General features: G+C 34.2%; 1 protein-coding gene across 2 annotated transcripts in view; it reads left to right on the forward strand.

Moving 5' to 3' along the window:
• LOC128991999 (zinc finger MYND domain-containing protein 11) overlaps positions 1-24,082 on the forward strand; it is a 52,824-nt gene that overhangs the window by 10,779 nt on the left and 17,963 nt on the right. Inside the window, exons 4-10 of one of the 2 annotated variants that reach the window (XM_054415327.1) lie at positions 1,388-1,512; positions 3,170-3,331; positions 3,805-3,894; positions 4,473-4,639; positions 7,320-7,435; positions 8,559-8,755; positions 8,994-9,110. In XM_054415327.1, the coding sequence (XP_054271302.1) occupies positions 1,388-1,512; positions 3,170-3,331; positions 3,805-3,894; positions 4,473-4,639; positions 7,320-7,435; positions 8,559-8,755; positions 8,994-9,110 (974 nt within the window). Of the gene's footprint in view, positions 1-1,387; positions 1,513-3,169; positions 3,332-3,804; positions 3,895-4,472; positions 4,640-7,319; positions 7,436-8,558; positions 8,756-8,993; positions 9,129-24,082 lie in introns of both variants that reach the window. The other variant, XM_054415326.1, reaches the window with a different exon arrangement.

Below are 24,082 nucleotides of genomic sequence, written 5' to 3' on the forward strand. Positions count from 1 at the left end.
ACTGGTTGAATTTGAGCACTTGTGGTTTCATGGGGAGTAGGTGAAATATTGCTTGGTTTAGTAGGCTTTATAATTAAACATAATATTTGATGAATCAGCCAAAGTCTAATTGAAGGTTTGTTTCAACTAGGCCTATGTAGATATACCGGGTGTCCGAAAAATAACTCCCTAGTTTTGATAAACGATTGTTTATTGTAGAGAATACATATTCTTATATCTAATACATGAAATTAAAGAGGGTTTACTCAAGTTTATTTTGACATTAGTACACCTCGATATGTGACCCATTTGTAGCTCTACAGATGTCTAACCGGTATTCGATCTCTCTCCAAGTGTTAGTTAACATATCTGGTGTCACTGATTCTACTGCAGCTACGATTCTTTGACGAAGATGGTCAATGTCACGTATCTTTTCTGAATAAACCAAGTTCTTAATGTAACCCCACAGGAAAAAATCCAGTGGTGTTATGTCTGGGCTTCTTGGAGGCCCTTTCGGTTTCCCGGCAAGATGGATGGGGAGAGCTGGCCCGATCGCGTGGCCTCCAAGAAGCCCAGACATAACACCACTGGATTTTTTCCTGTGGGGTTACGTTAAGAACTTGGTTTATTCAGAAAAGATACGTGACATTGACCATCTTCGTCAAAGAATCGTAGCTGCAGTAGAATCAGTGACACCAGATATATTAACTAACACTTGGAGAGAGATCGAATACCGGTTAGATATCTGTAGAGCTACAAATGGGTCACATATCGAGGTGTACTAATGTCAAAATAAACTTGAGTAAACCCTCTTTAATTTCATGTATTAGATATAAGAATATGTATTCTCTACAATAAACAATCGTTTATCAAAACTAGGGAGTCATTTTTCGGACACCCGGTATACTTTTTAATGTTTATTTCTATGCTTGCAGTATATATTTCTTGTTATTTCCCCGATGTAATAAACCTCTTAGTAAAATATAATGATCTAGCCTATTTATTTATCTTGCTTGTTCAGTCTATCTCAGTCGAAGTTGTAAGATTACTCATATCATGACACAGTTCTCCTTGCCTACAGGCTCTTTTTACTTGATAGGAGGCTGGATACCTATTTTAGTTCTACTCACAAAAACAATCTACTTCTTTACTTCTTTGATAGACCTAACACTCTAAGTGTAGGCTTACTCTGAAATTTCGGGTCACAAAAATATGTTATAGAACAAGTTGTCTTTGTTGATTGATGGGATTTGAACTTTGGCCTCAAGGACATAAATCGCTCTGATCACTAATCCATCTGTTGTCCAGAATATTTGTTTACCATTTCCTATCGGAAAGTTTTGTTGAAAATGTTTTGTTCCATATCAGTTTTGTATTGTGAAGTGTTGTCAGACATGTGTGTTTGCAGAGGAAGTTACCCGACAACTCAACTACTGTGTCAGAGATGGTCTATTGCAGCTTACCAAGAGGGTCGGGTTCAAGGGCTCCAAAATCGGAGTGGAGACTGAAGGCTACAATCTGCCTGGGGAAACGGTATGTAGTTTAGCCCTTATATTTTTAGCGAATTTCCCAAATAGGTAAGCTATTACCATATGTCTCATGGTAAGACCTAGAGCAAAGATCGATTTTATTTGTTTTGTTTCGTTTGTCCCCTGAGGCCAAAACACTATTGGTTCAAATTAACATATACGAGCTGTTGCCCCGTCCTATGTACGGGATTGAGAAGTCAACTAAAACTGAAATTATATTAATATTTCCATTTCTAATCCAAGCAAAGTTCAAGCAGTTAACCATTTCCTGTAAACAAAAAGCTATCAAGATGAATTAAAACATGTACACATTGTTATTTTCCTATTCTTTCCTCAAAAAGTCGAACAGAAAAATAATTTGCATAATTTTTCCTTTGAATACTCGGGGGGCATAGCCTCGATTTGTATACATCAGTGGTTATAGAATCTTGACTCTTACTTATTTTCTATAATCAATGCCAAAATCACAGAATAATAAACTAACCTGTTAGATCTAAAGACAACTTTTATATTCAACCAGCTGTTAGTTAAAACAAATTATATTGCACTAAAACAAACTTAAAATTGTAAAGATTGCTCTAAAAAATAAATTACAACATCTATCATTTTACCTTGAATATTTAAATAGACTGTCATCCTCTTACCCATTAAATGGACGTATCAATGAGCATAGCATTACACATAGTATAAATAAGTCAACCCTATGCATGTAATTATTATCCAAATGCTGAATTTGTGTCACATACACGCTTAATGTTTACAGCTGTTACGTTAAGCAAATGATTCTATACCAAACGCTAGTGTAGAATGATAGCGTCGGCTGCTAGACTTTTTAAAATTTTAAACTTATTTTCTAAAAAACAGAAACCATAAACTAAAATTATGGCTTCGACATTCCCTTGTTCTCAAAATTATCTTTCCTTCAACACAAAAATCATGAAAATCCGTCGAGTGGTTGATTCAGAATCGTGAAATAAAAAAACACTGTTTCGTTTTAATATTATAGATATTTGGCTGTTAGCATGATAGGCCTAACTTGAGTAAAAGTTCTCAGATTTTGAATGCAATTTCATAAAAACTTGTTAACCTACATTTACTCAAACCTGTATGACCGGACTATGGGAACGAGGTTTTAAGGGGGTTTAAGGATGAAATGTGTTTTTTATAGAGCTTGTGTTTTGAAGTATTGCTTTACACTCAAAGGCTCCAGAGAAAATTCCATATACAGTTAGACCCCCTCTTAACTGACCTCACATTAACCGATAATTAGATTATCCGCCCTTGCTCGTAAAATATTACAGTTTAAAGGTAATAAAAAAATATTTATTGACTTGCCTATGACTAAAATTTATTCCACTGAAAGTATTTGACTTTTAGGTTTGTTTGTGAATTTAATCTTGTCAATACTTAAGAAAAAATAGCCCCGCCGAAGCAAACCTGCAAATTAAGCGAATTTTCATTTTAAACCTAATATTCAAATAAGGGACAATCTGACATCTTGAAAGAAATATTTAGTGAAAGCCCAAGTCTCCTGGTTTGCTGCAGCAGAGGTATTGTATCTTTGATTCAAATTTTAGAATAGAATAGCTAGTTATGTAAATATATCTACATTTTGCTGTCGTCAGACTTGGAAGTTAGGCGTTATGTTGGCTGGTGTGCAGGTGGAGAAGGATAGTCACGACTGGTATTGTTTCGAGTGTCACCGTGGTGGAGACGTCATCTCTTGTAACACTTGTCACCGAGTTTACCACCTCGCGTGCATCGCTAAGGAGGAACTGCCCGAGACAGATGTGAAACACAAGTTTGTCTGCAACGTTTGTAAGGTAAGTCATAGATCTGTCAAAGTGTTTGAAATTACAAGATGCTAAATTAATGATGATTATGCCACTGACTATGCCACACCTGTCCCTTTGATCTTCTAGCATTGTTTGCTGCCTTTTAAAACAACCCTAATGGCTCTTTAAGGGTCAACTTGGATAATAGGTTTACTAATTGACACCTTCCAATTCAACATGAATGTCTGAGAAAGTTAAAACATGAGTGCTTTAGAAATATTTCCTTGAAAGGAAAGTTAACTATGATGATTCAGGATTTTAAATCTGACTTTGTCGTCTCTTCGCTGTCTGATTTTAGACGCCAATACTTTTGTGATACTTCAGGGTGCTATTTTCCATTTATAGTAAAGAGGTTTCAGTGAAATTATGGTGGCCACTTTGATATTATATATACACACACCATTAAAAAAGTCTAGGAACGAAAATGTGTATGTGTATCAATGAAGGATTTTGAATTTTAGATGATCAGTACCAAAGAAGAGAACTTTGAGGTGAAGAAAAGTCAGCTGAACAGGTTGCTGAGACTAACGATTCGCAGGCTAAAACAACGGGTAAGCTACTATATGCAAAAATGTCTCCTTTTTATTAGTACAATTTGATTTTCCCTTATAACTGTTTTTATTTTCATTGATATTTAAAGATCTTACAAAAAACAAGCTGCATAATGTCATTTTATGTTCCAATTAAATTTTTCTATGCTTATAGGCCTAAGTCAAATGCAATTTATTATGTTTGTTTTTTTCCTTTCTTTTAGTTTAGTCTAACTGTTAAACACAAGATTATTTCATCAATATCTCCAAAAAAAAACAGCCAGTTACAGTCAAATCTTTATTTAGCTATTTATTTTTTCATTCCATCGGATGTATAAATTTTATTAAAAAAGGTTCTTAAAACCTTAAAAGAATGTTTTTAATATTATTTGGCAATCCGAAGGCTAACATCTATAATACATTTTTATGATACAAAACATTATTGTAGGATTGACTGATTGGCTTATTGTGCTAAACACAAGTCAAAACAGGAATGAATGAGTTGCTGCACAAAGCGTTGAACACATTTGCTCTTTTACCATTTTACGTTAAAAACTAGGAATACTTGTATTGTCTGACCCGCTTTATTGTGTCTCCAGTTGCCGATGTCCCTCACAGAGCGTCATGTGTTGTGCAATGCGTCTGCGACTCCCTACATCTACGAGAGGCAAGGTAACATACGACGACCCAGCTCTGAGCTGCCTTCCACCATCAAGTGGGTCAATGATGACAAGGACATCTGGCGTCAGGACTTCCTTTTGTACAGGTGGAGTGTGGAATAAATGTATAGCCTGACTTTAATTTTATTACTGCAGTAAAAACCTCACATTACCGTACACTTTGTAGACTAGGGGTTGTCGTGTTTGAGGGTTTCTAAATTTACAGTATAATTCAAAAAATCCTGATTTGTCATAAATCCAAAACCATTTTTAGAAAAATAGTTTATAATAGAACACGGTTTTTCTCTTTTAAAATTAAATGTCTGCTGCAAATGGAGTCATGACAGACAGCCCAGCCCTAATGTAATGTCCCTTGTGGTTCATAATCATCTTTGATTGAATTGCCCCAAAATACAACACCTTAAGCAGATTATAAACAACCAGAGCCCCCCCCCCCCCACAACCACCAATAAGCCAAACCTTGCTCCGATTTAAAAATCGAAAGTCTTAAAATATCCGTCTGGAGTAGACACCTCAGAATTGTCTACCTCGACTATTTTCATCCTTAAGGCGGTGACACACTATCGATCTTTTCCCCGATCAAGACCCCGAACCGAGCAGGGAAAAGGGGTATAAATGTCAGCTAAATTTCACTCAGAACATTTCCCCGAAGACCAGACGAATTCTACCGAGCGCGGCACAAGGGAGTTCAGAGAGAGATGATGTGTGTGCGCATCAGAGTGTGCGCGAGTGAGAGCGCGTTAAAAGTCGCTTTTTGAAAACTTGTCGCAAAAATAAAATGAAAGGATGCTTTGTTATATCTTTGACTATTAATACAATAAGTTATATGTATTGATTTTTATTGGTTTTATTCATTGAAAAGACGTTGCAGAATGATAATTTTAATTGTCTTTAATAATGTTAATTACTTAATTTACTTTAATATTATCGATATAACTGATTTAACGGTTTCTATATTTTCAACCTTGACCAAACAAACCACAACATTACATCTTAAATGATCATAATATATAACGGCAACATATTACCCAACTTTTATTTACTTTACCAATTAAAGAGTCTAATTGCCATATTAAATTATAACTCAACGCTAGCACAGGCGGCCGCTCGGTGCGGCGCTCATTACGGCGTACGGGGCAAAAATGTACCGTGACACACTATCGTACATCACTCCGTACATCGGACCGATCTTTTTTTTTTTGATCATTGTGTATTGTTCTTACTTTTGTTTGTTTAGTTGAGTTGTTATTGACTATTAATTGCTAAATATTTATCCTTAATTAGATAACTATCCCTTGCACAAATTAAATAAAGAATTCATTAAGGACTTGGGATTTGTTAATTTTGTGTTTTGTTCAAGTTTTCATTTGTTAATTTTAATTTGTCTCCCTAGCTTGTAAACCCAGCTATTAAATTTCAATTTAAAAAAATTATGTTTTTGGCATTATTTAATTTTCTACACCTTGATTATTTAAATAATTTCAATTGGCAAGATTGGTATTATTGGTATACTTGACATTTCATTGAGTGAATGTAGCCTAAACTGTAATATTTTTCTTAATCGCGCACAAAAAGATTCGATTTTTGAAAAAATCGAAAAGATTCTAGATTCGAGGTTTGATTTTTTTAAGATTCGGATTCGGATTCGAGATTCGAAATTTCCGGATTAGACCATCACTACTGTTGAGTTACACATAATGTAAAACCAACTCTAGGTGTGTTCACTGTCTTCTAGTCACTGTAGAGCTACACATAATGTAAAACCAACTCTAGGTGTGTTCCCTGTCTTTAGTCTCTGTTGAGTTACACATAATGTAAAACCAACTCTAGGTACGTGTTCCCTGTCTTCTAGTCGCTGTTGAGTTACACATAATGTAAAACCAACTCTAGGTACGTGTTCCCTGTCTTCTAGTCGCTGTTGAGTTACACATAATCTAAAACCAACTCTAGGTGTGTTCCCTGTCTTCTAGTCGCTGTTGAGTTACACATAATCTAAAACCAACTCTAGGTGTGTTCCCTGTCTTCTAGTCGCTGTTGAGTTACACATAATCTAAAACCAACTCTAGGTGTGTTCCCTGTCTTCTAGTCACTGATGAGTTACACATAATGTAAAACCAACTCTAGGTGTGTTCCCTGTCTTTAGTCTCTGTTGAGTTACACATAATGTAAAACCAACTCTAGGTGTGTTCACTGTCTTCTAGTCACTGTAGAGCTACACATAATGTAAAACCAACTCTAGGTGTGTTCCCTGTCTTTAGTCTCTGTTGAGCTACACATAATGTAAAACCAACTCTAGGTACGTGTTCCCTGTCTTCTAGTCGCTGTTGAGTTACACATAATGTAAAACCAACTCTAGGTACGTGTTCCCTGTCTTCTAGTCGCTGTTGAGTTACACATAATCTAAAACCAACTCTAGGTGTGTTTGCTGTTGAGTCACACAGACTGTCGAGCTATCAGGTGTTGTGTTAGTTAGGTTCTACAGGACTGACGATTATTTTGAAACATCTATTGCTCACACAGTAAGTTAACACAAGTTTTTAAATATACATGATGTTAACAAGTATAAACGCTTCTATCAACCAAAACTACTAAAAAAAAAAAAAAAAATAGTAAATCACTTAATCCAAACAGTTAGTTATAACAATCAGCACATATTATTTCCTAAAAACTGTATCCCTTTTGTAAATCAACTGTTCTTAGCTTGTAAAGTCTGCTTTTAAAGTTTTCTAGTTAAAAAATTCAAGTTTTTCACTTAATTTGTTTTAGGCCAATGGATTTGCAAATGATGGAAGCTAAAGCTCAGGCAAATAAGTATGAACATCTGGAAGAGTTTAAAGCTGATGCCCAAACCATTGTACATAATGTGGTAATTTACCACGGAGGTAAGTGAATCATTTCCTTGAGGAACTTGTAGGGAAATAGCTTTTATCATTATATTTTCATCTGAGCAAGACCAGGAGCAATGTGGATTTTGACTTTATGCTAATTGGTCATATAGTGTAACAAATCCATCGATTTTATGTCAAGTCCAAACAACAATAATTTACAATAGTAAACAGTTTTCAAATTTGTGGCCTGAGTGTTGTTTGATCTTTCTATATTAGAATACATATTTTATACAGTCAGGTATAACTACTTTTTTAATAGTAAAATTGATACTGACATTTTGCTGCAACAAGAATTCAATGATAAAAAGATATAGGCCTATTTAAAATCTTGTGTGAACAAAATTGCATGTCCCATTTCTTGTTATTTTCAGTAATGTAAAAGTTTTCTCTTTTACGTTTGATTTAGTTTTTTACAGAAAGAGAAAGCTTACCTGTACAGAAAACGAGGCTTCTGAATAGAAAACAAATTACATTTATATCTACAAACAAAATTGAAATATTTATGATCACCGCTTTGTTGATCACAAAGATGTGCTCTTTCGTTCTTTATGATTGACAAAGTGGTCAGTTACCATGAGATATTTCAATTTTGTGGGTCCTCTAAAACTTAACCGTAACTTGTTCACATCGGCACAGAAAACAGGCTACTATAACTCAGAATGCCAACCGCGTGGTAAAAAGCATTAAGTGTTTTGAGAGAGCTTTGCCTGTCAATTGGTAGGCAGCGCCACCAGCGTTGCTATGCTGAGTGCATGGCAACGCTGGTGGCGCTGCCTACAATTGACAGTATGTTTTCTGTGACATCGGGGATGAAAACTTTGAATTTTGAACTTTATAGGCTAATTTCTATGGACCAAGACAGAAAACAATAAGGTTGAATACACAATTAATATAAGTTTACTACAGTGTCTGTTTTGGGCAGTTAGAATAAGAAAGCAATTCTAAAACAATATGAACACCGTTCTCCTGATTGGGTGAGCAATAAATACGCTTTAACTAAGAATTTTGTGAACTCATAAGGTACATCTCTGTACATAGACATTCGTGTACCTAATTAGAAAAACTTTGTCGCAAACTTATATTTACATATTTATTGTATGATACCATTGATCCACAGTTCACAGTATCGTGGCAGACCATGCTAGACTCATGCTCCGAGACTGTTTGACCAGTCTACAAGACATCCGGCAATGCAGAGACTGTTATAAAGTCTCGTTTGAAAGGAACAACAGGAATTGGTTCTGCAAACCGTGCAGACCTCCCCACATGCTGGTGTACGCCAAGCAGAAGGGCTACCCTTACTGGCCTGCCAAGGTACAGTCATAGAGTTGTGGTGTATCTTAAAACTCAATCGTTTTTAGGAATTAAAACAGGCTCAAATTTAAATTGGCAAATTCATTTTGAGTGTTGACATTTTATCACTATATGTAACTTCAATTTTCCATCTCTTACCACATTTTATCTAAAAATGTAAAATGCTTTTTATTCATATAAAAATGGGTACTGTATAAACATACTTTTTGGCCTTGTAATAATGTTTTAAACTTTTCAGGTCATAAAAATCAACGGAGATTTGTACGATGTAAGATTCTTTGGTGGGACTCATGAGAGGACGTCGGTGGAGAAGGCGTACATTCGTCCGATATCAATCAACATTAACTCTTTACAAGTAAGCGGCGGGTCGTCGGTATGTTGATCATGTGTTGTATTTTAGTTTTCATACTATTAAGACATCACCAATTCTGTTTGGGTTTCAAGTAATTATAATATGTGTTGAGAATTATGGCGTAAAGAAATATCTAGTGGTTTTACAATATAAGAGATATAGGAATCCATATTATTAAAAGAATTTTATGGATTTTTGTGTGCGGCATATCGACCCCTAAATAATTATTTTTATGTGCATATTGGGTATCAATTTAAAGCTCTTATCCTCTAGATATGTCTTTTGTGGGTTTGGATGATATCCCATGTAAGTCCTTCATCATATAGGCTTTTAAAATTTCATAGTTTGTGCTGAATTCTGTTGTCAATCATCTGAATTTTTTCAAGTTTACATTTGTTTACATTAGGGGTCTGCGGTGCACCGAAAAAGTCGGTACGGTACGGTACAAGCTTAATTACCGTCATCGGTTCGGTACAGCATTTTACACGGTACAAATTCGGTTCGGTACAGCCTATTATAATAATAAATTACTTTCAGTTTACTATCGTAGTCAACGGCAGTTGGTTCCAAGCACATAAAAGTCTTATCAGTTGTTTGTTTACGATCTTCATAATTTATTACTAGCGTGATGATGCAATAAAAAACCCATTAGCAGTCCCAAATCCATTAACATTTTATCATGACAATAATTGTTGTATTGAAGTACTTCCAAGAACTGTTGAGTTTTATCACTTTTATTTCTTTACGACTTTCCCCAATTCTGTTTTATCATAAAAATAATAGTTTTATGATGACTGTTAAATGTTATCTCTAACTTAATCAGTATTTTCGTGAATATTGAATTTGCCGCTGGCCATTGCCTACTGCCATAAAACTGTTTATGGCTACATATTAAACTTGTAACTAATCTACAATCTTATTTTATAAATTAAATATTTGTTATGGATATTTTATCTTTCTATTGACGACCATGGATATATACAAACTTTTGTCGTGATTTTAATTTTAACATCAAAATACAATATTGCACAATCGTGATATTTTAGGCCATTGACCTTTATTATCCATCCGGTATTGCTGTTTCAGAAGAGAAGCACGTTGATAAATTATAAATTGATATTCCCGTAGTTAAAAAGAATTATTTTATAAACCTATAAAACAAAATCATAAAATCTTACATAAAGATAACAATAACGGAAATTGTAAAAAGGGTATAAAGATAACAACGTCAATCTTTATCTTTGTTCTTCTATTTCTTGGGTTTCCCTTCATCACGCATTCAACAAGTTGCCATGGTTACTAATCACCCATGTCGTTATCAGCTTTTGTGACATAGCGCACAGCAGGGGGTAAAACTTGACGAAAATCGGTTAATTTTTACCTATTATTTAATTACTAATGAATGTACGGTACTACTTTATTAGTATTTTGTATTGTATTAATAATCGGTCCAAATGGCAGATTTTTGTCAAATTTTACACCAAATTTATTGAAATTTCAACAATTATTACCAAATATTTGTATTCATTTAAAAGATTGATTTGTGGTATTGGGTTCCCCACTGAGTGCAGCCGAGCGGCACTAATGAGGGTCGGACCTTCTTGGGGGTGAACAATAGACGGCTTATCAGACCCTCCCCTCCCCTCCCCCGTGGTCTGGAGAAAGCTTGTAAACAAACTTTTGCACAAGCGCGCGTGACTTGACATTGGGCTGCTTCAATTATAATTTTGTCAAATGAACTGTAATGTTTCAAAATCGGGACCATACTGCTTAACAATAATGGACTGCAATTATTGTTGAACATACAATCCATTTTTAACAAACTAAGATTATACGATTCAAATACAATTATAAAAATTATTTTGGTATTTTACTTGGGGTAATGAAGTTATGTAGGCTAGTGTAATTCTCGGTTCATCAAGGTTCTACTGAATTATGTTTGGCAGTGAATAAGTGTAGAATGCAATTTATAAATTTAGGGATACACACCTTTTACACAGTTATAAAGTCTAATTGCCCAACATCAAATCTTACTCTGTGATAATCCAAATTTTAGTTTCAGAAAAAAACTTTGCAAGAATTGTATCCATCTTATAACTTAACTAGTTTTGAAGCTGATAAAAAAAAAAATGGTCTTTGCCATTACTTCATCATAACCTCCAGTTTTTCATTGTCATCTGCTGTGAACAGCTGGCAAAACTACACTGTCTTCTACTGAATGCTTTTATATATTAAAAAAAAAAAAAAAAAAAAAAAACAAAAAAAAAAACAACTAGACATTGTGTTGTTTGGAAATAATTTACCAGTTTTGTGAAATTATCTTGTCAATAAATGTTTCAAACATGTTTATTCATAAAAACTCTTATCCTATTTTTAAACTACTTTATCATGGCTATTCAAAGTATCTCAGAGTAAAATAGGTAAAGCCTTTATCTCAACTGTGATTTTTCTTGACACAATCCTCGTAGTAGTAAAAGGTTTTGTTTTAATAATATGTGGTACAGTAATTGTTGTTAGAAAACCATGAATGTAGGATACTATCCATTTTCATATTAATGTCTATGTATTAAAGTTAAAAATAATGGTTTAGATACAGTTCTGAGAAGAAAACCGCAAAAATACGGGTAGCCGCGTACCGTACCGATTTTGTACCGAGAACCGAGGTACAAAATATTGTACCGTACCGAACCGTACCGACCTTAAATTTTCTGTACCGCAGACCCCTAGTTTACATCCATACTAAAGTGGAGTTATTTGTTGTTGGTGATGTTTCAGTGAATGCTGTAATGTTATTTGTATAAAATGTAAAGAAGAAAATGAATTACGTTAGATATTGTTATGTGAAAGAATTTTGTGTTATCATAGTATGTTTTATTGATCATTTAGGGAATTCAAGTAGAATATTGTAATGCTATTTGTGTATAATATAAAGAAGAAAATGACTTGCGTTGGATTTTGTGTTTTTTTTTTTTTTTGTATGTTTCATTAGTATTTGTAATTTTTATAAGATGCCTTGAGGGGATCGCGCACGCAATGGAAATAATAGGGATATGATTGGATATCGTTTTCTTCCTTATATCAACTATATATAAAATATATCACAGAATTTGAAGTAACTGTACAGTACAAGGAAGAAAGAAGAAAAAAGAAACAAAGAAGTACAGTACAAGAAATACAAACACAGTAGAACCCCAATTATCCAAACTCCAACCATCCAACTCGCTTGCAGAAAGAAGTTTTTAAATTCTAAAACTAAATTTATAAGAATTGCTATTAAAAAAAGGTACCTAATTTCTGAGTATCTTCCGCGGTCGTGTAGTTACATCACCATCGTCTCCCATGGTCACCAAAATCCTGAAGGTTTCCTTAACCTCACCCACTGTTGGATAGACTCTGTAAACATTATCATCGTATCCCGCAGTCAAGCAAATATTATCATTCTCTACTTTGATCTAGGCAAAATTATCAACGTCTCTTTTAGTGGTGTAAACATCATCTTTGACTACTGCAATCACGGTGGAAGTGTGAATTTTTCGTTTGCAAAATCTTTGCATAAACGTTCTGTGATCAGCTTGGCTCAACTTGGTCTAATTTCTGTGTAAAAGCATAGATGAAGTAATATAATGAGATAGGCAGCCGCGTGTATAAAACCGTGGGAGTTTTTAGATGGGCCTGCACGATGTATTGCGCGGGCCGTCCGCGGCTCGCAGCACTGTCGTGGGTTAAACGCAGTACGTTGTCTCAAACCGCACTGCGTTACCGACACGCTAACTTATACAGTAACCACGACATTTGCTATTGAATAATGAAAGTATATACTTTAATATGACGTATTATGTTATTACAATAACGGGGCCGATAAGTGCTCGGTTATGGTTAATTATTGGACTTAATAGTTAAACAATATCACAAAGAGACACAATTTATCGATTACGAAAAATGTTTTTATTACAAACAATAAACATTTAATTGCTTAAATAATGACAACCATCTAATTTAAAAGTGTGCAATAAAACATAATTATCAAAAATTAATATGACCTTACTTTAACATAGTTATTCACATTTACATAATTACTTACGTACATAATAGTTATTTACACAAATAAATCCTAAAACCGTTATTTTCGTTCGCCAAGAAATCGTCCACTTATATTTTAACTAAAGAAGCAAAGGTAAAATGTAAAAGCATTAAATAAAAGTTTACAAGTGAAATTTCCAGTATTATAAAGTAATAGAATTAGTTAAATTAGTTTATATCATATGAAATACAATTTTACGCCTCCTGATCGCGAAAATATTAACTGTTTCGACATGTTAATTACGCCAATCTCAAAAGAATTATTATAGGTATAGTTCGGACACACTAAAATTTAGTTATTATTATTGAATGAAAACTAATGACTTATAATATACGTGGAAGGATTAGTCTCTCACGTCCTATAGAGCTTTGCGAACTGAACAATGTGATGCTCGTCGATACAATCACAAAGGACACATCCCTTGCCCTGGATTGGGGATTATAAACATTCTAAGAACTGGCAAGGGAGGGTCCGTCCTTTCGCAGAAGGACGATGTTTATGACATCGGTACCCGTGTAAAGCCGACAAGTGGCCCTGGCAGAATAAACGTTGGACTATAATTTTTTTTGAAATACTGAACTAAATAAGGAAACTGACTATCCTAAACAATTTACTTACAATATTATTTATACCTACAAAAAAAAAAAAAAACTATAAACAATCTTGATAAACAATATGATTCTATTGTTTTGAAATCTACTGTCAATGTCACTTAGACTGTAATTTTTTTTTATTAGTATTATTACAAATATTGTTGAACTGAACAAATAATAATATTGATACAAATTGTATCATACTGAAGGTATCCGTATAAATGTTTGCATACGAATGAATAGAAAACATTTTAACACCGTACGACAAGTTGAAATAGATTGCTTTAAGATTGACGATAAAAATAGATTAGTGCCGGTGGACATTAGTCACAAAGCCCTGTTACTGCGTCAAAGTTCCCACCAGAAACAGGGTACTTCTTTTATGGAGAAGTTCTCTTAGAGATAGGCACTATCGCTCTAAGAGACGAACAACCAATGACGAATATTTAAACAGAAAGCTATATTTACGTTATTATATTCCCTCAAAAATAACCAAAAAAACCCTATTTTTAATATGCGTATATATAATAATACCTATACACATTCTTGACTAAATCTAAATACATAACATATTTATATTTAAAATGTACAAAGTCTAAACAAGAAAGATTAAAAGTAAAAAATAATAACGCATGTAAGATGCATAATTGCAGGCACAATGTTGAGTTGTAAATAAAGGAAATGGTCAAACTTATGAATGATGAAAAATGAAATGAACATCAAATTAAAAAGATTAATGGCGTAGCAACATCATCACAAATAAAATAAATAAAACTATCGATATACATGTAAAAGGTTACGTTAAAAGCATACATTTAAATCGTAGCCCTAAAAGTGTTCAAACTTTCATTAGCTACAGTATATCACATTTAATAGTACAATTTATATTTGTTAAAAATCTACCAAATTGTTTTTTTTTTATTATATGACATAAATAGGTAACTTTAATTTACCAAAATTAACTATCAACAACAGATTAACATGAATAAAAATAAGCATATAAAATAAATAAATATTTCTGGATAAATATTTCTTATGAAGATCATAAGAATTGCTAGGACAATTTCCAAAATAGTTCTTAAAATTTTACATAAATAGGAAACTTTAAATATGTACAATTAACCATATTAAAAAATCTGCATGAATAAAAATAAGCATACGACATAAATATGCGTGGAATTATGAGGAAAATAATAATTACTAGAACAATCAAAATAAAGAAAAACTACAATAATACAATAATTTTCAGTAAAAAGGTGTTAAAAATATATAATGGTAAAAGTCGAATTAATACGTAATAGGCATAAACGAACAAATTAACATCTAGGAAAATTTACAGGCAAGTATTATGAAGAATAAAAAATCTGTTAAGGTTAATATTCAATGCCACTGGAGACAGATTTTGATTGTAGAAGAGGTGCAAGTGTAGCAACGCATTTACAAGTTCTGAACTAGTTTAAGTTTTTCCTTGTATTGAGAGAAGTTAGGTGTTCTGGATTTGGGAGTCCTCAGTTCTTTTGATTGCCATAAAATTGTTTTCATAATTTTAAGGCGAATTACGAAGTTCACTAGAAAAAGGCGATGAACATAGCAATTGTCAGTTTGTTGCAGCCATAGTTTGTCCACTCTGCTTATTTCTGTAACAGCTAAGTCCACTAGAGCACTTTTGACACTATTCTTGTACATAAGGGAGGGAAAATGTGTTTGAAATGTGTTCAGGATCACTTCTGTAATTTTAACCATTGTTGGTGATGGTGCAGTGAGATGTGAGATGCCCTCCTTTGTGCCGTAGGATTTGTAGAGGATTAAAAGCTGATTGGGTTCAGATAAAATGTTTTCCACAGTTAATTCTTCCTTGCAGCTATTACAATGGTATTTGTCTACAACGACTTTTGCGATGTACCCCGCAACGTATCTGTAAGAATATAAGCAAAAACTTACCAAAAACGTATTGTACAACAAATAAATAATGCTCAGTTTACAAATCTCAAAATAAAAGGCGACTTTATAGTTTATAAATAAAATACAATTTATTAATGAGAAACAATGTGAAATATACTTTTTCTTTTTTGAAATTTACTTTCGTGTGAAATGACCTATTTTGTTGCATGTTCATCATCTGTGAAAATCCATCATTACATTGTTTATTACGGAAAATTAATGTTTAATATGCGAAAGTCGTAATAACAAGGTTTTTTTTTATTTTTTCGATGTTAACAAACAAAGATTTTGAACTGTTTTAATTGGCAACGACCAAAAATGTACAACCAATATAAATATTAACTTTAAATTGAAGTCATAACATAAAACATACTACGTGTTTCGTAATGTTCCTAACTGTAATACATAATTATCCAATGTCTGTTTTTTTTTTTGTAATTTAAAAAATAATTAGTCTTTGTAGTGTAGCGAAAAGTAACGTTCAAAACACTAGTGAAAGTGGGTCTATAAACACCTGCTTGCTTCCATAAGCAAATTAAATTGAAAATAACTTAAAAGTAGTTTTGACGGGTTATCTATAAAAAAATATATAGGCCTATATATATATATTGAAACATAGTTCGTTCGAATAGTCGATCAACATGAAGAAAAATAGTTCCTCACACGGGAAAAAGTGTCTGTTCAACCGTAGTGATAAAAACCCTTTAACAATGTATCAACACTCAACAATGTAATCTGAATATTTTGAGGATGATTGTTTATTATCAAATTCTTCAAACAAAATACAGTAGTGGTTTGGTTAAGAGGTCAAAATACAGCTTTTGCAGATGATGTAATATGCATTCATACTGTATACGCACTGTATTTTTATTTGTTGAAAAAGTCATGTTTTAGTTTTGCTACAAAATTATAAGCTTGTTATTGATAAACCATGTTATAATTAAACCTAACCAATAAATATAATGCAAATTAATTAGTAAAAAACAACAAATAATTTTTGGTTTCAATTTCACAATGTGATGCGAAGTTTAGCACAGCGTTTTTGCACTACCCAAAGTCAATGATAAAAGAAAGTTTAAATAATATTATCTGCAGCTGCCTTTGGGCTAAAACCCTCAGAATTTTTACTGCCGCAATAAAAAAGTAGGATTAAAAAAAAATTAACAAAAATAGAGTGCATATATACCTCTCTTTATTTATGTTTTAGAATTTCGTTAGAAAAAAATTCGAATTTGATTCACTAGGACAATAATTAAGCTGACAAACATAACATATGCATTTTAAACCTTACTCTAACTCAATACAAGGAGTTCAAAGCTTAAAAATAATTATACCAATATTGTAAAACTAAAACATGTAAGCAGTGCAATTTATCGTTTCCACAAAACTCTATTAATTAAGCATAGTTCTTTTAAGCTTAACTTTAAAAAAATAGGTTCAACTATTTTTTTAAAGTTAAGCTTAAAAGAACTAGGCTGGATTAATCATGGTTAGAATCTTAGGTATTTCTCAAATCAATGACAACATTTTTGAACAAATAAATCTACCATACAGTTGTACATATACGTATTAACTATTGAGTTTGTTTAAACCAGCTGTGTGGAATGTGGAAAACAATGGATTTGACGGTTCTGCTTCTTAACATTTTAAATACAATTTGCCTACGTTACAAACATTGCGAGTTTTCTTTTAGTTGCCGTGGAGACCAATCAATTTACTTTTAAATCTCTCACCTCATAAAACCTTTGAAAGCCACCGGGGTGGAGCCCTATGTCAATATCAAAACACGAATAGCTCTAAGAAAACATTCGTGTATTTCAAAACATATACATCGGTGTATTGTCGTTGTCGTAGTCTTAAGAAAACATTTAAGACTAATAATTAGTCTTAAATGTTAGTATGTCTCTGAACCAATTATTGGTTCAGAGACATACTGCCGGACAGTACCACAGACACCTCTTCTTCTTTATACAGTAATATCATATATAGATTTGTCATAATATTGTGAGTTTACTATCAACAATTTCATAATTACTTTGATTATTAAGATCATAAGAACTAAGTAACTTTAAAAGATATTGTACGATGATTTCAGATAACGTAAACGTAAATTATAATGATAGGTACGAAACTGAAGCTATGGTGAGTGTACTTACTCAATTGAACAAGTCTCCAGAGTAGGGACGGTCAGGCTTGTGACGGTAACTGCTGGGTCCGCGGAGACAACGATGACGTCCTCTTCAACATCCGAGCCGTCTGCGTCGTCGTGGTCCAAGGGCTGCGTCTGGTCCTCGCTGTCGGCGACATCACAGGGGTCGTCAGGGTCGTCCTCTGTGTCAGTTGGCGGAGTAGCTTCAACTTCCACCGTAGCTTGCTCCAACAAAACTGGGACCATTTCCTCGTCGTCCATCTCGCAATTAGTGGTTGATGGAGGCTTCATCAGCGACACTTGGATCCGGTGCCTCAGATTCTGGCGAAACTTTGTAGCTGACGGATTTCGGTCGAACCCCCCTCTTTGTCGGCACATCGAAAACTCGTTCTCAATTGCATCTTGGAAGAGACGATTTGTCATCAGAAACGTGATTCCCTCGGCATGCAAGATTTCCCAGAGCTTTAACACTGCATTTATTGTCTGCGCAAAGCCATGAAAACTAGGTGGTTTACTAAGTTTTCGGACTGTGCTCCCTCTGACTTTCTTAAACTTCTCTACTTGTAAGTTCTCGATCCATCTTAAAGCACTGAGAAGCTTTTCTTTTACCAACTGTCCTTGTTTGGTTGTTTCAGAAAGCGCACACCGAAGAGGAGTGTTGTCAAACAGTAGTTTGCTGTTCAAACAGTCGAAAACATCGTTAAAATTGCCAATAAATTCTGCTGTTTCCATGGCTTCCTTGGGGAGTTGATTTGTCTGTACAGCGGTTGTCATGGCGGCCTTCACCGAACGACTGAAAATTTGTGTCGCCAGTTTAACTTTCATTTTATCAAATGCATTTGGTGAAATGTGCTTTGATGTTAGCTTGACTAGTGCACGAGCAGTAGTTGACGTTGAATCTATCTCATATAGCTCTTTGATGTGCTGCCACGAGGCCCTTCCATTTTCAAAAAGTATATTGTTTTTCATCAAATTATTCCTTATGGATTTAATCAGATGTGGAGGGTCATAAACAACAAAGATCTGTTTATTTTCGTTTAAGAAAAAAGGCTTTTCTTTACTAACTCCCAGGAGATTTGCAGCTTTCACATTGTTGTTTCCCTGGTCACAAACAAGAGCACGTATATTTAATCCTGTTCTGCCCACCTCTCGAACCACGTCAACAATTATCTTTGACAGCAAACTACCTTCAGTTGGTGTTCCACTCAGGTAGTACGCAATGGGCATTTTCCATTTGTGGAATATGCCGCGTACCATAAACATTAGTACATGTGTTGCGACGCGTGGAGATCGCCCGTGGGGTCCTAGGTCTTCAAACCCCTCTACCAAATCACGCTTTTCATTAAACGTCAGGTGTTTTTTGATGACCATTTCGTCGTATATTAAAAACACTTGTTTTTCATTGTCGTTCATGGTCGTTGCTTTGAACTTCATTTTATCTATAAGATCTTGGGAAATTCCAGGCATAAGGTCGATGACATTAACCCAACTTGATATTGTACGACGACTTGGCAAAATAAATTGTTTGTCGGTTATCAAGTTGGTGTATAGTGCTGGTGATCTGTAGTGGAGTTCTACAGCAAGCTGCTTCTCCTTTTCTGACCATTGCGTACCCCTTGTATGCAACATTTGCATTTTCAGTAAAGTTTTAAAAGGTTCGCTTGATATATAACCACAAGCGGTAGAATAAGCCTTATGTTTTGATATACGTTTTAGCTTTTGTCGCCGGGACTTTTCAGAAATTTGGTGAAGTTTACGTTTGCTTTTAAATAGTCTTTTTTTAAGTTTTATTTTCCTGGGCGTATCTGGAGATGCGTGACTTATCAACTTACTTCTTGTGACCGGGGTGTGAACGGCTGTGGGCGCTGATTCTGTCATCGAGCACAGCTTCATTCTTTTGGCAAGGGATGTCGGTGGCGGAGGCAAGAACTGGGGTTCTTGAGACAGAGGCGATGATGACTGTGGTGGTGACGTAGGCAGGAACGGAGATTGTCCAGGCAGAGGTAGCTGTGGCGGAGGCTGTAACGCGAGTGATGATGGACCAGCCCCAACGTGCATCTGTCGTTGTCGGTCGATCCAAGACAACGGCGGTTGACTGTCGGGATCATCAGCTGTTGTTGAGGCTGAGGTTGTTCTGGGGACCGTTTGGTGTACTCCGAGGTCTGGATGCACTTCGGTGTCTTGAATAAACAAAGTAGGCACTGCGTCTTTTCTCAATTTACTACTCTTAGACGGGTTGTTGATGCATAATGGCTCAAAATGTTTCTCGCAAACAACCCGAGACCTGAGAGCAGATAGGGGCAAATCTATAAGCTGGCTGTTAGCACAATTGATAACCCAACGATCACATACTTCCGGATTTCTTACAGGGAATTTAAAAAATCGCAATCCATCTTTTGGTTGAGATGACGTACATGATAAAAACGCACACTTTTTGCTTCCGCCTGACATATCTAAAAGCACATTGCAACTAGTTCACTAAAATCCTGTACAGAACTTAAAAAACTAATAACGATACGTATTTAAAAAAAACTATCACGAGGCACATGTATACTAATAAAAACTAATGTTTAACGAAACTACTGCGACTACATAGAGGCTAACTGAATTGAACCTCTTCAGTCCACGTCCGGCACAACACTAACACAAGAATCACCAAAAAAATGCCCTAGGAGTGGCCAAACTCGTGCAGAAGTGTGAATTGACTTGGTTGATTTACAACATGCCATATAGTTGTATCGGTGTGTCATCCCCATGGACGGTGGCGAGTCACGTACTCCGAACCACCCCGACCGAGGCGGGTTGGTGAAGTGAAAACTCGTCTCGCCTTTGATGCCGCCGGCCGTTTAACAATGGACGGAGGTTAACAAACCCCGTAAACATTATGGATGAAAAAGTTAAATACAGGATCTGTTTATGTGCACATCCTGAGTACGGAATCAACGTTTAGTAAAATGACAATTCCACATTCATTTCTAGATAATTATAACCGATTTTGTCTTACTTTCACTCATTTTTAACTTGTCTTATAACTTGTCACTCTGCACTTGTATGATACCACTAAAGTATATTTGTTATAAGTACCACTAATATAAATACTATTGATAAATTTAGTTTTTAATTATAAACCACGTGCAAAAACATAATGTTGCTAGTTTAAAAACCCCGATATAGTGTCCGTAGTCACAATGTTACTTATGTTTAATTAGTTAAAATTTATCTGTTCAATGAAAAGGAATGTCTTGGCAGGTGGGTGGTGACATTCCATAATTTAAAAAAAATTTTCTGTACCAGATTTTGTGTCATATTTATTCAAATCTTCAAAATAAAACATTTCTACTTTTACTCCAAACTCTTACCCTTTTTTGTGTTAAAATGCGCACAGTTTTAATTTAAAATACCCCTATCGCAGCAAACCTGCTGACGAAGCAAAACTTAAATTTCCCTAATTGGATTCGCACTAAAAAATTTCCATAAACAAAACAAATTTATTTCCCAGTTCGAATAACATAAGATTTACGATTTAAGTGATTAGGTTTGCTGGTATGGGATAAGTAACAATTGTTTCTCTACAAAATTTTTAGTACAGGATGAAATAAATAAGATTTTCAAAATGTTGGGCAACATATTATATCCATAAACAAGCAAACTGCAACAGTTTACTTAATGACATACGAATTTTAAATTTACAATTTTTGGAATTGAAACTCAATCTCATTGAGTTTCTCACGCCCTAAACCTTTAACCCAAATTCCATGAAAATCAGGACAAAATTAATCGCGTTCATGTACAAAGAAATGCATATAACAATTTGAATCAATAGTGTTTTTAGCCTCTGTGGACATAAAAATTAAAATGTTAATCGGTCCCGGGCCTAAGTCCTACCTTATAGGGTAAGTAACTTCCTTATAGGGAAATTCGCTAGAAATCTAAATTTGGTTAGGTGGAAATGAAAATAAAACGTATGGACATTCTGAATTTTTAACTAGAAAAGTAAACAAACAAAGGTAAACAGAGTTTTGTTGCGTCTCAACCAAGTAAATAATTAAATGTTATTATAACATTATTATTAATACAGTATTATAAATTATAACAGAATATCAAATAAATTGTATATACTGTAGTTCGTTAACATTTCATGCGTACAATAAATATAGCATACTAATTCAGTTAGGCCTAATATTAAAATTAATTAATTAGGTCTAACATTAAAATAATACTTCATTCACATAATATCCACTAGTATAGGTATTAAATATTTATTAATTTAATAATATAAATGGAGTAATAACATTTTTTAACGCTAACACGCACACTGCGAGGTTAAAAAATCAAGCAACAGACACAGTAAACTTTATCCATGAGCCGGGAAGCGGGCTCTCGAAGTTGCGTTGGGCATGTACAATGGGAAACAATGCCATTGTTTGCGCTTCCGTTGGTAACGCAGATTGTAGGGCTCGATATTGCCGCTAGGAGCAGCACACTACTAGGCTATAAAAACGCCCACGATAAACTCCATATGGCTGCCTATCTCATTATATTACTTCATCTATGGTAAAAGTCCAACTATCCAAATTTGTGATTATCTGAATGTGGTAATTCCCAATTGGTTGGGATGGTTTGAGTTCTACCATATTGCATTACAACAGGAGGATTTTGTAGAGGATTTTTGTTGTCTGGTAACATACTGTTATATCACACTTTATTTTGATTTAAATCTCAAGTCAGTAATCATCGTAAAAACAAATACATGGCATTTTACCTGGTCTGAATTTTTTTTAGCTGCTTGAATTTCCTTCAATTTTGCTTTTAATTGTGTAGATCATTTCAAGGCTGCCTTTAATTGTGTAAATCATTTCAAGGAAATTAGCTACTTGTTCATATGTATTAAATATTAAATACTATTCAGTAATCCCCCATTAATACAGTCCTTATATAACTTATTGGGCAGCTATTTTGCAGCAGATGATGGTGAAAGTGTCTGGAACAGTGCTTCCAACAATTTTGTTCGTTTATAGATTTATCTCATGAAATTTGCCAATTTTCATTACTTAATTGCTCCTACAAGAGTTAGTTAAGGAGAAAGGCAGGATAAACAACTAACTTGCCTGAAAAAAGAGTCCCAGGAAGATAAAAGTAGACAAAAAAGAAATACATTTATACTCATATTTCGCCCCTTTCAGGGGCTTCTTCAGAGGTAGAGTGGCAGTTACAGTTCTAGCATTGTTTTAACGTCTGCCAGGCTTGCCAACACTTCACTTGTATACATAACTCTGAAGGATCAAAATATCTGTTTAAATGTCATTTTTTGTTTACTTTTAACTTCCTGGGTCTCATTCTTCAGGTGTGCTAGTTGTGTATCCTTCCTTTCTGCTAAACAAGTTCTTAAAGCCAAGTTACTTTTTTCCTTCAAAAAATACTCTAACGAGAGTTAGTAATTTTTTTTAGAAACTTAATTTATCTATTGCTTTTTATTAGGTATCCAAACAACACATAATAGCCCTGCCTGTACTCCCTGTGTGGGCTGGCTCGGGCCCTAAACCCCAGGTAGGGGAAAGGTCAGGAGACAGATTCCACCATACAGACTATAACTTCATAAACAAGTGTATTTTATAATGTAGGTTTTTATCTATGCAGACGTTATACTTTTTTTTATTGTGTGGGCTGCTGCTATTTAGTTGTATGTTAACAAAATATCCATAACAGAATTGGTGATTGCTTTATCATTCATGGTAGCTCAGTTTACTTCATTTATTTACTTTTCATAATACAATTGTGGGTTATTCATAAGACATTTCAAGTAGGTTATTCAAACTACGACCGAAATCCAAAAATTCCTTCTTTTTTATGTTTAAGGCAATGGTGAACAGATGCATGGTCAATCATTAAGTCATAAAAACTAAAACTAAAAAGTTACAACAAAATACAACAAGAAAAGAACAATTGAAAGAAAGTTAGAAATAAGACAAATTTAAATTAAGATCTTGAAGCAATATAAGAGAAAAACAACAATTAAAAACATTCTGTGTCATATTTCACATAAACTAATGGTCAATTAATGTCACGGTCATTTAGGAAATCTGCCAGGAAGTAATATGATTTCTCCACCAATAATGCTTTAGTCCAAATTTAAATTTTTTGTGGTGTATAGCATTTTATTTTTGAGGGGATCTTATTATATAGAGAAATCCCCATATAGATGGGGTTTTTT

Source organism: Macrosteles quadrilineatus, unplaced genomic scaffold (assembly GCF_028750875.1).
Source record: "Macrosteles quadrilineatus isolate MER2022 unplaced genomic scaffold, UCM_ALF_1.0 Scaffold_4__1_contigs__length_99947679, whole genome shotgun sequence".
Classification (NCBI taxonomy): Eukaryota; Metazoa; Arthropoda; class Insecta; order Hemiptera; family Cicadellidae; genus Macrosteles; species Macrosteles quadrilineatus.